The sequence below is a fragment of the Hemiscyllium ocellatum genome (assembly GCF_020745735.1).
Source record: "Hemiscyllium ocellatum isolate sHemOce1 chromosome 38 unlocalized genomic scaffold, sHemOce1.pat.X.cur. SUPER_38_unloc_7, whole genome shotgun sequence".
Lineage (NCBI taxonomy): Eukaryota > Metazoa > Chordata > Chondrichthyes > Orectolobiformes > Hemiscylliidae > Hemiscyllium > Hemiscyllium ocellatum.
In genome coordinates this window covers 15,664-28,989 of record NW_026867525.1, presented here as the reverse complement: position 1 = coordinate 28,989, position 13,326 = coordinate 15,664, and the positions used below count along the sequence as shown (strand labels likewise).

Genomic DNA, 13,326 nt, shown 5'->3' with positions numbered 1-13,326 from the left:
GGGGGAGGGTCCCTCGAGGGGGTTAGGGTCTGGGGCGTACTGTCTGAGGGTGTGGGGGGGAGGGGGAGGGTCCCTCGAGGGGGTTAGGGTCTGGGGTGTACTGTCTGAGGGTGTGGGGGGAGGGGGAGGGTCCCTCGAAGCTCTGAAGATGGAGACTTTATGGAAGGGAGTGTTTCAGAGTTCCATTAAAACTGGGCTCGGGTCGAGGGTCTCTGCGTTTCTCCAGCACTGGCATGGCACCCTGACCACCTGCCCAGGGCATCTCACTCTGGGCTCACCAGGGACCCCGGTTCGATCCCACCCTCGGGCGACTGACTGTGTAGAGTTTGTACATTCTCCCCGTGTCTGTGTGGGATTCCTCCAGGTGCTCTGGTTTCCTCCCACAGTCCAAAGGTGTGTAGGTTAGGGTGGGTTGGCCATGGGAAATTGTCCCATAGTGCCCAGGGATGGGCAGGTTAGGGTGGGTTGGCCATGGGAAATTGTCCCATAGTGCCCAGGGATGGGCAGGTTAGGGTGGGTTGGCCATGGGAAATTGTCCCATAGTGCCCAGGGATGTGCAGGTTAGGGTGGATTGGCCATGGGATATTGTCCCATAGTGTCCAGGGATGTACAGGTCAGGGTGGATTGGCCATGGGAAATTGTCCCATAGTGTCCAGGGATGTGCAGGTTAGGGTGGATTGGCCGTGGGAAATTGTCCCATAGTGTCCCGGGATGTGCAGGTTAGGGTGGGTCGGCCATGAGAAATTACCCACAGTGTTAGGTAAGGGGTAAATGTAGGGGTATGGGTGGGTTGCGCTTCGGCAGGTCAGTGTGGACTTGTTGGGCTGAAGGGCCTGTTTCCACACTGTAAGTAATCTAATCTAATCTCCCATTGCTCTCTGAGCTGTGGTTCGTTCCTGGTTTCGGTTCTGCCGCGGGATCCCATTTCCTGAGTCTGATGAAACACTCACAAGACAACACCCAGAGAGACAGAACGAGACAGACGGGCACACGGAGAGGGACTCTCTGTCACAAACAGATCTCAGCTTCTCACTGAAACAATGGCAGGGATCAGGAAGGTAACGGCTCCAAATGGGAACCAGTGATTCTGACTCCTGAGGGAGTGGGCACTGTCGGAGGGTCAGTGCTGAGGGAGAGCCGCACTGTCGGAGGGTCAGGGCTGGGGGAGTGGGCACTGTCGGAGGGTCAGTGCTGAGGGAGTGGGCACTGTCGGAGGGTCAGTGCTGAGGGAGAGCCGCACTGTTGGAGGGTCAGGGCTGGGGGAGTGGGCACTGTCGGAGAGTCAGTGCTGAGGGTGGGCACTGTGGGAGGGTCAGTGCTGAGGGAGTGGGCACTGTGGGAGGGTCAGTGCTGAGAGGGTGGGCACTGTCGGGGGGTCAGTGCTGAGGGCGTGGGCACTGTGGGAGGGTCAGTGCTGAGGGAGTGGGCACTGTCGGAGGGTCAGTGCTGAGGGAGTGGGCACTGCCGGAGGGTCAGTGCTGAGGGAGTGGGCACTGTCGGAGGGTCAGTGCTGAGGGAGTGCCGCACTGTGGGAGGGTCAGTGCTGAGGGGGGTGGCCCTGTCGGAGGGTCAGTGCTGAGGGGGGGGGCTGTGATGGGGACATTGTCTGGTTTGGTGAGTTACTGTGACACTGTGTTGTGTCCCTCTGTTCTGAATCAGGTGATGTGGCTGTTGGTGATTCCTTGTCACGTCTTCAGCCGGACGTCCTCACCCTCTGGGAATTGTACCGGTCTCTCGGAGGTAAGTGGCTGCTGCAAACCAGATCATGGTGTAACCCCTCCCTTCCCCCCTCCCGGACCCCCCCTCGCTGGCTGTGCTCTTGGCATTGCTGTGTCCAGGGTCTGTGGCTGCACACACTGTCCCCCTGGATATCCGAGCAGCGGATCCATCTGATCCAGACCAGGACAGAAGGGGAGATCCCAGGAACTGCTTCCTGTGTCCCCACCCCACTCCCATGAGATCAGAGGGATCTAGTGGAATCCGCCTGTTTCTCGGGAGCTGATGCTGTTTGGGGAGTGATTGTGAGTGATCTGTCGGACTGGGAGACTCACAGAGACCAGGAGCTTGTCCCAGTTGAGTATGAAGGAGAGAGAGAGAAACGAGGCAGTGTCTTGAGTTAAATTGAATGGATTGTCCCGTGTACCGAGACACAGTGAAAAGTTTTGTCTTGTGAGCAATACAGACAGATCCCAGAGTTAAGTCGCATAGGTACGTAAATAACAGGGTAAACAGCAGCTAAAACAAACACACAGGTCCAGGCAAATGCTCGGAGTTTGTGAGTCCATTCGGTATTCTAACTACAGTGGGATAGAAACTGTTTCAAAACTGGCGTGTATGTGTGTGTGTGTGTGGGTGTGTGTGTGTGTGTGTGAGTGTGTGTGTGTGTTTGTGTCTGTGTGTGTGAGTGCGTGTGTCTGTGTGTGTGAGTGTGTGTGTGTTTGTGTCTGTGTCTGTGTGTGTGTATGAGAGTGTGTGTGTGTGTGTGTGTGTGTGTGTGTGTGTGTGTGTGAGAGTGTGTGTGTGTGTGTGTGTTCAGGTTTCTGTACCTTCCCCCCCGATGGTAGATTACATTCCCTACAGTGTGGAAACAGGCCTTTCGGCCCAACCAGTCCACACCGACCCGCCGAAGAGTAACCCACCCAGTCCCATTCCCCTCTGACTAATGTACCTAACACTAAGGGCAATTTAGCATGACCAACTCCCCCGAACCTGCACATCTTTGGACTGTGGGAAGAAACCGGAGCACCCGGAGGAAACCCACACAGACACGGGGAGAACGTGCAAGCTCCACCCAGACAGTCGCCCGAGGGTGGGATCGAACCCGGGTCCCTGGCGCTGGGAGGCAGCAGTTGCTAACCACTGAGATTGTGGAAAAGCATTGCCAGGGTGGGATGGATCTTTGAGAATGCTGGGGGCCTTTCCCTGACAGCGGGGCCTGGTAGATGGATTCGATAGACGGGAGGGTGGCCTTTGTGATTGTCCGGGCCGAGTTCCCCACTCTCTGTAACCGTCTCCGATACTGAACGGTACAGGTGCCATACCAGGTAGTGACACACCCAGACAGAACGCTCTCGATGGGACACCTATAAACGTTGGTAAGGGTATTCACCGTCATGGCAAATTCCCTCAGTTGCCTGAGGAAGAGGAGACGTTGTTGGGCCTTTGTAACCAGTGCGTCCACATGAAGAGTCCAAGAAAGCTTGTTGTTGATGACCACTCCCAGGAGCTTGACCCTCTCCACACATTCCCCCTCTGTGCTGTTAATGTGTGGGGGGCATGAGTAACATCCCGCCGAAGGTCAATAACGAGTTCCTTGGTTTTGCCGGCATTGGGAGCTCGGTTGTTCTCAGTGCACCGTTTTCCCAGGTCTTCCCTCTCCCGGCTGTAATCTGTTTCATCACCATCTGAGATCTGACCGACCATGGTGGGGTCATCAGCGAACTTATAAATGGCGTTAGTCTGGTATTTGGCGACGCAGCCATGGGTATACAGTGAGTACAGTAGGGGGCTGAGTACACACCCCTGGGGGCTCCAGTGTTGAGTGTTAGTGATTGTGTGGGTCAGGAGTGTTTTAAAAGTAGAGGAAGAGACAGAGAGAGAGAGAGACAGAGAGAGAGAGAGAGAGACAGAGAGAGAGGGAGGGAGAGAGACAGAGACAGAGAGAGACAGAGAGAGAGAGACAGAGAGAGACAGAGACAGAGAGAGACAGAGAGAGAGAGAGACAGAGAGAGACAGAGAGAGACAGAGAGAGAGAGAGAGACAGAGAGAGAGAGAGACAGAGACAGAGAGAGACAGAGAGAGAGAGAGACAGAGAGAGAGAGAGAGAGACAGAGAGAGAGGGAGGGAGAGAGACAGAGACAGAGAGAGACACAGAGAGAGAGAGAGAGAGACAGAGAGAGAGGGAGGGAGAGAGACAGAGACAGAGAGAGACAGAGAGAGAGAGAGAGAGAGACAGAGAGAGAGGGAGGGAGAGAGACAGAGACAGAGAGAGAGGGAGGGAGAGAGAGACAGAGAGAGAGAGAGACAGAGACAGAGAGAGACACAGAGAGAGAGAGACAGAGAGAGACAGAGAGAGACAGAGAGAGAGAGAGAGAGACAGAGAGAGAGGGAGGGAGAGAGACAGAGACAGAGAGAGACAGAGAGAGAGGGAGGGAGAGAGACAGAGACAGAGAGAGAGGGAGGGAGAGAGACAGAGACAGAGAGAGACAGAGAGCGAGAGAGGCAGAGAGAGAGAGAGAGACAGAGAGAGAGAGAGAGACAGAGACAGAGAGAGACAGAGAGAGAGAGAGACAGAGAGAGACAGAGAGAGGCAGAGAGAGAGAGACAGAAACAGAGAGAGAGAGAGAGAGAGAGAGACAGGGAGAGAGAGAGAGAGAGACAGAGAGAGAGAGAGTGACGGAGAGAAATGGTGAGAGAGAGACAGAGAGAGAGAGAGAAAAACAGAGAGAGAGAGAGAGAGTGTATGCTGCAGTGAAGAGGGATCTGGGTGACCAGGCCCATCGACCACAAACTGTCAGCACACGGCAACTGTGAGGGATCGTGAGGGGAGTGGGCACTGTCGGAGGGTCAGTGCTGAGGGAGTGGGCACTGTCGGAGGGTCAGTGCTGATGGAGTGGGCACTGTCGGAGGGTCAGTGCTGAGGGAGTGGGCACTGTGGGAGGATCAGTGCTGAGGGAGTGGGCACTGTCGGAGGGTCAGTGCTGAGGGAGTGAGCACTGTCGGAGGGTCAGTGCTGAGGGAGTGGGCACTGTCGGAGGGTCAGTGCTGAGGGAGTGGGCACGGTCGGAGGGTCAGTGCTGAAGGAGTGGGCACTGTCGGAGGGTCAGTGCTGAGGGAGTGGGCACTGTCGGAGGGTCAGTGCTGAGGGAGTGGGCACGGTCGGAGGGTCAGTGCTGAAGGAGTGGGCACTGTCGGAGGGTCAGTGCTGAGGGAGTGGGCACTGTCGGAGGGTCAGTGCTGAGGGAGTGGGCACTGTCGGAGGGTCAGTGCTGAGGGAGTGGGCACTGTCGGTGGGTGAGTGTACACATCTCTTTCTGAAGTGGCCTGAAACCAGTTTTGGTTTTATCCCTGTCTTAGATAACGTTCGAGGAGTTACTCCTGGCTGTGAGTCAATCCAAGCAGGTCAGTGCTCTGAGCATGAGGATCGCGGATTTGGAAAAAAAGCTGGGCGATCTCCAGAAATGTAAGTGTGGTCTCCCAGCCCTCTGTTCTATAACACTCTGATAACACAGGGGCAGAAATTAGGCCATTCATCCCATCCGGTCTGCTGCACCATTCAATCATGGCTGACAGGTTTCTCAACTTAACAATGTGTTGCTGGAAAAGCGCAGCAGGTCAGGCAGCATCCAAGGAGCAGGAGAATCGACGTTTCGGGCATGAGCCCTTCTTCAGGAATGAGGAGAGTGTGCCAGGCAGGCTAAGATAAAAGGTAGGGAGGAGGGACTAGGGGGAGGGGCGATGGAGGTGGGATAGGTGGAAGGAGGTCAAGGTGAGGGTGATAGGCCGGAGTGGGGTGGGGGCGGAGAGGTCAGGAAGAGGATTGCAGGTTAGGAGGGCGGTGCTGAGTTGAGGGAACCGACTGAGACAAGGTGGGGGGAGGGGAAATGAGGAAGCTGGAGAAATCTGAGTTCATACCTTGTGGTTGGAGGGTTCCCAGGCGGAAGATGAGGCGCTCCTCCTCCAGCCGTCGTGTTGTTATGTTCTGCCGGTGGAGGAGTCCAAGGACCTGCATGTCCTCGGTGGAGTGGGAGGGGGAGTTAAAGTGTTGAGCCACGGGGTGATTGGGTTGGTTGGTTCGGGCGGCCCAGAGGTGTTCTCTGAAGCGTTCCGCAAGTAAGCGGCCTGTCTCCCCAATATAGAGGAGGCCACATCGGGTGCAGCGGATGCAATAGATGATGTGTGTGGAGGTACAGGTGAACTTGTGGCGGATATGGAAGGATCCCTTGGGGCCTTGGAGGGAAGTGAGTGTGGAGGTGTGGGCGCAAGTTTTACATTTCCTGCGGTTGCAGGGGAAGGTGCCGGGGGTGGAGGTTGGGTTGGTGGGGTGTGTGGATCTGACGAGGGAGTCACGAAGGGAGTGGTCTTTGTGGAACGCTGATAGGGGAGGGGAGGGAAATATATCCCTGGTGGTGGGGTCCGTTTGGAGGTGGCAGAAATGATGGCGGATGATACGCTGTATACGGAGGTTGGTGGGGTGGTAGGTGAGAACCAGTGGGGTTCTGTCTTGGTGGCGGTTGGAGGAGCGGGGCTCAAGGGCGGAGGAGCGGGAAGTGGAGGAGATGCGGTGGAGGGCATCGTCGATCACGTCTGGGGGGAATCTGCGGTCCTTGAAGAAGGAGGCCATCTGGGCTGTATGGTATTGGAACTGGTCCTCCTGGGAGTAGATGCGGCGGAGACGAAGGAATTGGGAATATGGGATGGAGTTTTTGCAGGGGGCAGGGTGGGAGGAGGTGTAGTCCAGGTAGCTGTGGGAGTCAGTCGGTTTATAGTAGATGTCTGTGTTGAGTCGGTCGCCCGAGATAGAGATGGAAAGGTCTAGGAAGGGGAGGGAGGAGTCTGAGACAGTCCAGGTGAATTTCAGGTCGGGATGGAAGGTGTTAGTAAAGTGCCTGACCTGCTGCGCTTTTCCAGCAACACATTTTTAAGCTCAGATCTGCAGTCCTCACTGTCTCCTACCCAACAGGGTTCTCAACCCCATTCTCCCGCTATCTCCCCGTAACCCCTGACCCCTTTGACAATCAAGAACCTGCCCATGTCTCCCCTCCATCACTTTCCTCCAGAACCAACCTTTCTCCATCTCGGGGAGTTGTGAGGGCCGGCTCTCCCAGTGTTCCGGCCCAAATGGTTTGGGCACTGGACCAGGGATATCCATGAGGACCCTGTACCACCCTCCTGACCCTCTCCCGTTGTTCACCCAGCTTCCTCAGCCTGCCCGAGAGAGAGGTCACGCCCAGGGATTGGCGCCCGGCCAGCATTGACAGGTTGATGTCCTGCCCCTGAACTCGGAGTTCAGCAGAATGAAAGGTGACTTTACTGGAATGTTCCAGGTCCTCAGGGTAGGGTCAGGGGATGGGGAGAGATGTGGAGACGGCGCTCTCCCCTTTCTGAGGGAGAGTCTGGGACCCAGAGAGGCACCTTCTCAGAGTAAGGGGCCAGCCCACTGAAGACAGAGACAGAGGACTTATTCCCTCTCCGAGGGGGAGATTACAGAATACAGGGATAAAGGCAGGGGATTCATGGCAGTGTGGAGGATCAGAGGGACCTGGGGGTCCATGTCCATACATCCCTCCGAGCTGCCCCCCAAGTGGTTATTCAGAAGGCGGACTGTGTGATGGCTTTCATTCGCGGGGGATTGAGTTTAAGAGCGGCGAGGTCCTGCTGCAGCTCTACACAGCCCTGGTTAGACCACACTGAGAATATTGTGTCCAGTTCTGGTCACCTCATTATAGGAAGGATGTGGAAGGTGTAGAGAGGGTGCAGAGGGGATTTCCCAGGATGCTGCCTGGATTGGAGGGTGTGTCTGATGGGGAAAGGTGGAGGGAGCGAGGACTTTTCCCATTGGGGTGTAGAAGGATGAGAGGGGACATGACAGAGGGTGACAAGACGATGGGAGACAGAGACAGAGCGGATAACCTTTCCCCAGGGTGGGGATGTCTATCACCGAGGGGGGGGCAGGATGTTCAGGTGATTGGAGGAAGGTTTCGGGGTGATGTCAGAGGGAGGGTCTTCACACAGAGAGTGGGGGGTGGGGGGGGATACACTGCCAGTGGTAGGAGCAGAGTCAGAGACATTAGGGACATTGAAGCGACTCTTGGATAGGCCCATGGGTGACGTTACAGTGAAGGGGATGGGGGCTAGTCTGATCTTAGAGGAGGATAGAAGGCTGGCACAATATCGAGGGCCGAATGGCCCACACTGTGCTGGACTGTTCCATGTTCTTTACCACAGACCTCTCTCAAGGGTGGGGCACCGAGGGTGTTCAGAGCAGAGGGGAGACAGAAAGGGGTGGAATCCAGGGGGTGGGAATGGGCAGGGTGATCAGACCAGCCATAATCTCATTGAATAGCGTAGCAGACTCGATGGGCTGAATGGTCTACTGCTACTCCTAGGTCTTCTCCTCCAATGGAGATGTGATGGTACCTCTGGAAGGCATTTGGGGGACATTATATTGCTCAGCCCAGCTTCCGAACGCAATGGGAGGTGGGGAAGGGAGGGACGGCTGTTCAGGAACCCAACACCATTGAGAGGACAGAGGGTTCCACCAGGGTCAGGGTGTGACCATCACCAACAAGAGACACTCGAACCACCTTCCCATAACCCTGTCTCCCCCCTCCCCCCCCCACCCCCCAACATCCTGGGGGTTACCACTGACCAGAAACCCACCAGGACCCACCACCTCAACCCAGCGGCTCCAAGAGCAGGTCAGAGGCTGGGAATCCTGCAGCGAGTGACTCCCCTCCTGACTCCCCCCAAAGCCTGTCCCCCCCATCGACAAGGCCCAAGGCAGGAGGGGGGAGGGAATACTCCCCACTTGCCCCTGGGTGGGGGCAGCTCCAACAACACTCGAGAAGCTCGACACCATCCAGGGACAAAGCAGCCCCCGGCCCCACACCCACAAAAATCCCCTCACTCCCCCCACCCCCCCTCAGTAACAGCAGTGTGTACCCTCCCCTCCCTATCCCCCACCCCCCCTCAGTAACAGCAGTGTGTACCCTCCCCTCCCTCCCCCCACCCCCCCTCAGTAACAGCAGTGTGTACCCTCCCCTCCCTCCCCCCACCCCCCTCAGTAACAGCAGTGTGTACCATCCCCTCCCCCCCCCACACTCCCCCTCAGTAACAGCAGTGTGTACCATCCCCTCCCTCCCCCCACCCCCCCTCAGGAACAGCAGTGTGTACCATCCCCTCCCTCCCCCCAACCCCCTCAGTAATAGCCGTGTGTACCATCCCCTACCTCCCCTCCCCCCACCCCCCCTCAGTAACAGCAGTGTGTGCCATCCCCTCTCTCCCCCCCACCCCCCCCCTCAGTAACAGCAGTGTGTACCATCCCCTCCCTCCCCCCACACCCCCCCTCAGTAACAGCAGTGTGTACCATCCCCTCCCCCACCCCCCTCAGTAACAGCAGTGTGTACCATCCCCTCCTCCCACCACCCCCCCTCAGTAACAGCAGTGTGTACCATCCCCTCCCTCCCCCCCACCCCCCTCAGTAACAGCAGTGTGTACCATCCCCTCCCTCCCCCCCAACCCCCTCAGTAACAGCAGTGTGTACCATCCCCTCCCTCCCCCCCCCCCCTCACTGTAAACCCACACCCCCTCGTATTTGACATTTCCAATCTAGGGAAATGTCTCTGACTAACCCCCCTGTCCACAGCCCTCATAGAGTCCCACAGCATGGAAACAGACCCTTCGGCCCATCCAGCCCGTGCTGACCCTCATCCCCAAACTAACCCAGTCCCCCCTCCCCCGCCTGCTCCGGGCCCATCTCCCTCCAACCCTTCCCTGTCCATGTCCTTATCCAAATCCCTTTTAAACGTTGTAACTGTCCCCCTCCCTCCCACTTCCTCAGGAAGGTCATCCCACACACGGACCACCCTCTGGGGAAAACTGTTGTCCCTTGTGTCTGTTTTAAATCCCTCCCCTCTCCCCTTAAACCTGTGCCCCCCTGGTCTTCAAATCCCCCCCACCCTGGGGGAATGGACACCCCCCATTCACCCTCTCTGTCCCCCTCATGGTTTTATAAACCTCTATAAGGTCACCCCTCAGCCTCCGACGCTCCGGGGAACAGACTCCCGGCCTATCCAGCCTTTCGTTATAACTCCCACCCTCCCATTCCCGGCAACATCCCGGGAAATCTCTCCGGAATGCAGTCCTGTTTAATAATATCCTTCCAGAACATTCTGCTGTCAGGTTAAAGACAATCCATGTTTAACCTCCCTCTGCTGGCAGTCCAGGCCACGTTCCAGGGAACCCCATTCCCTCTCCCAAGCATTCAGAGGTGTGGGCTGGGATGGGCTGAGCTGTGATGGACTGGACTGGACTGGACTGGACTGGGCCAGGCTGGACTGGACTGGGCTGGGCTGGACTGGAGTGGGCTGGAGTGGACTGGACTCGGCTGGACTGGGCCAGGCTGGACTGGACCGGGCTGGGCTGGACTGGACTGGACTGGACTGGGCCAGGCTGGACTGGACTGTGCTGGGCTGGACTGGAGTGGGCTGGTGTGGACTGGGCTCGGCTGGACTGGACTGGACTGGACTGGGCTGGGGTGGGTTGGACTGGAGTGGGCTGGGGTGGGTTGGACTGGAGTGGACTGGACTGGACTGGACTGGGTTGGACTGGACTGGACTGGACTTGGGTGGGCTGGACTGGAGTGGGCTGGTGTGGACTGGGCTCGGCTGGACTGGACTGGAATGGACTGGGCTGGGGTGGGTTGGACTGGAGTGGGCTGGACTGGACTGGACTGGACTGGACTGGACTGGGCTGGGGTGGGTTGGACTGGAGTGGGCTGGGGTGGGTTGGACTGGACTGGACTGGACTGGGTTGGGCTGGGTTGGACTGGACTGGACTGGACTTGGGTGGGCTGGACTGGAGTGGGCTGGTGTGGACTGGGCTTGGCTGGACTGGACTGGACTGGACTGGGGTGGGCTGGGTTGGACTGGACTGGACTGGACTGGGGTGGGCTGGACTGGACTGGGCTGGGGTGGACTGGACTGGGCTGGGGTGGGGTGGGGTGGGTTGGACTGGACTGGACTGGACTGGGTTGGGCTGGGTTGGACTGGACTGGACTGGACTTGGGTGGGCTGGACTGGAGTGGGCTGGTGTGGACTGGGCTCGGCTGGACTGGACTGGACTGGACTGGACTGGGGTGGGCTGGGTTGGACTGGACTGGACTGGGGTGGGCTGGACTGGACTGGGCTGGGGTGGACTGGGCTGGGGTGGGCAGGGGTGGGCTGGACTGGACTGGACTGGGGTGGGCTGGACTGGACTGGACTGGACTGGGGTGGGCTGGACTGGACTGGACTGGACTGGACTGGGGTGGGCAGGGGTGGGCTGGACTGGACTGGACTGGACTGGGCCAGGCTGGGCTGGACTGGGCTGGGCTGGGCTGGACTGGAGTGGGCTGGAGTGGACTGGGCTCGGCTGGACTGGACTGGACTGGGGTGGGCAGGGGTGGGCTAGACTGGACTGGACTGGAGTGGACTGGACTGGACTGGACTGGACTGGGCTGGGCTGGTCTGGGCATGTGGATGGGGGGTGGGGTGGGCAATGGCCTGAGCTCCCCCACACACCCAGAGCTCCGGTGTCCGTCCCAGTCTCCCTCCCTGACCTCTGAAAACCCCTCCCCTCCTGGTGGGTGGGGGGGGGGAAACGGGTGCAATTCACTGCACGTGGGGAACTGCAAATGATTTGTGTTGTGACGGGTGCAGGGTGAATGCAGGTTGTTGTTGTAATTGTCACCCACCTCCGTTGCTCCCTCCCACACTCACTCCATCCCCTTGACCTCCCTCACTAGATGTTCCGAGGGTGATCTTCAGTGCCTATGTTTCTGATCGGAGGGACCCCGAGGTACAGAAACCCATCCTCTATGACCAGGTGACGGTGAACCAGGGTCAGGGGTATGACCCAGCGACCGGGACGTTCTCTGCCCCTGTGACCGGCATATACCAGTTCACCTACTCCCTGCTGGGCAAGACCGACTCACTGGACACAGCGATACACCTCGTGGTCAATCAGGAACGGGTGAATTACATCCACAGCGTCCTGAAAGCAGACCAGGCACAGACAGCATCTGTCACAGTCATCCTCTCCCTCAACGTGGGAGACAGAGTCTGGGTCACTCTGGAGCAGGGAGGGGTCTGGACTGAACAGAGGGCCATCAGCTTCCAGGGACTGCTGCTCTCAGCTGTGTAGGAACATCGGAATACCGCCGCGAGCAGTCCAACATCCGCCAACATTCCTGCTCCCTTTAATACCCACCCAGTCTAACCCCACTCTCCCCCCTCACTCCCCGCTCCCTTTAATATCCCACCCAGTCTAATCCCACTCTCCCCCCTCACTCCCCGCTCCCTTTAATATCCCACCCAGTCTAATCCCACTCTCCCCTCTGTCCTCTCTCTCTGTGGCCCTGGGTGCTTTGATTTCATTTCTGAATGACCACTTTTATTTTTATTGCTAACATCGTGTCTGTTCTGTAACTGATGTGATTTTGATCTTAATGAAAACCTGTAGAAGGCAATTTATCTCCTGAATTATCTCATGCACATTTACATTTGTATAGCTACCCAAGGACATTGGTGAGGCCGAGAGTGGATACTGTTGGGCTTTTTCCTGGGGTGGAGGGATCAGTTACTGGGGAACACAGGTTCAAGGTGCAGGGAAGGGGGCGAGGGATGTTTAATAGAGATGGGTGAGGCAGGTTTTTCACACATACAGGTGGGGGGGGCGGTGGGAGGTGAGTGCTGGAATGCACTGTCAGAGAACGCCAATACAACAGCAGCATTGCCCCTGGACGGATACAGGAATAGGAAGGGAATAGTGGGATACGGATCCTGTAAGGGAAGGCAGTTTTAGTATGGAAGGGCAAAATGTGTCAGCATGGGCTAGGAGGGCCGAAGGGCCTGTTCCTGCGCTGTACTGTTCTTTGACCTGACTAGTCAGAGCTGGTCAATGGGAGCCTGACCCAGTTATTCCTGATCTCTGGATCCATGACAGACCATTCCCTCCTATCCCATGTGATGTCACCGTAGTGCCCAGCCCTCGTGTGGTTAGAATATCTTTCTGAGAATGCAGTTATGTTACATCCCTTGGCCGCCCATTACCCCACTTTGTTAGAAACATCGCCACCTCCAAATCCCAACTTCCCGTTTGCAAATCCATTGCTGACTCTGCCCATTTTGATCCCCCCGTACAGAGGCATGGAATGTTACAGTACAGAAGGAGGCCATTCGACCTATCAAGTTGGTGCTGGCTCCTGAAAGAGCTACCCAGCTGTTCCTACTCTCCAGCCCTCAGTCTGTAACACTCCGACTCCATCCCTTACAAATAAATATATAATACCCAGCTCTCTGCGGAACCCCCTGGGAAATCCAGCTGCCCCCCCCCCTCTCCCAGGCAGGTATCTGGGGGAAGTTGTTTCTCCCCATCTAACTGCTGGCTGTCTCGCTGACAATATTGAAACTGCGATCCCTCGTTGCCGACATACTGACCAGCGGGAACAGAACATCCGGATGTAGGTTTGCTCACTGAGCTGGAGGGTTAGGTTCCAGACGTTTCGTCACCGTGCTGGGTAACATCTTCAGTGAGCCTCCGGGAGAAGCCCTGCTGATGGTCCCT

General features: G+C 57.3%; 1 protein-coding gene across 1 annotated transcript; it reads left to right on the top strand.

Annotated features, from left to right (window-relative positions):
- Window positions 1–582: 582 nt before the first annotated feature.
- LOC132808793 (complement C1q tumor necrosis factor-related protein 3-like) lies at window positions 583–12,229 on the top strand. The gene is made up of 4 exons (XM_060822247.1): window positions 583–1,058; window positions 1,660–1,740; window positions 5,077–5,182; window positions 11,507–12,229. Exons 1-4 carry the CDS (start codon window positions 1,041–1,043, stop codon window positions 11,902–11,904), a joined length of 603 nt encoding a protein of 200 aa, XP_060678230.1. The 5' UTR covers window positions 583–1,040; the 3' UTR covers window positions 11,905–12,229.
- The last annotated feature ends 1,097 nt before the right edge of the window (window positions 12,230–13,326 follow it).

What these genes read in the sequence shown, in the direction of transcription:
- LOC132808793 (XM_060822247.1), top strand. An exon ending in ATTGTACCGGTCTCTCGGAG is followed by an intron (nt 1,741 to 5,076) that starts GTAAGTGGCTGC and finishes TCCCTGTCTTAG; the next exon opens with ATAACGTTCGAGGAGTTACT. An exon ending in GCTGGGCGATCTCCAGAAAT is followed by an intron (nt 5,183 to 11,506) that starts GTAAGTGTGGTC and finishes CTCCCTCACTAG; the next exon opens with ATGTTCCGAGGGTGATCTTC.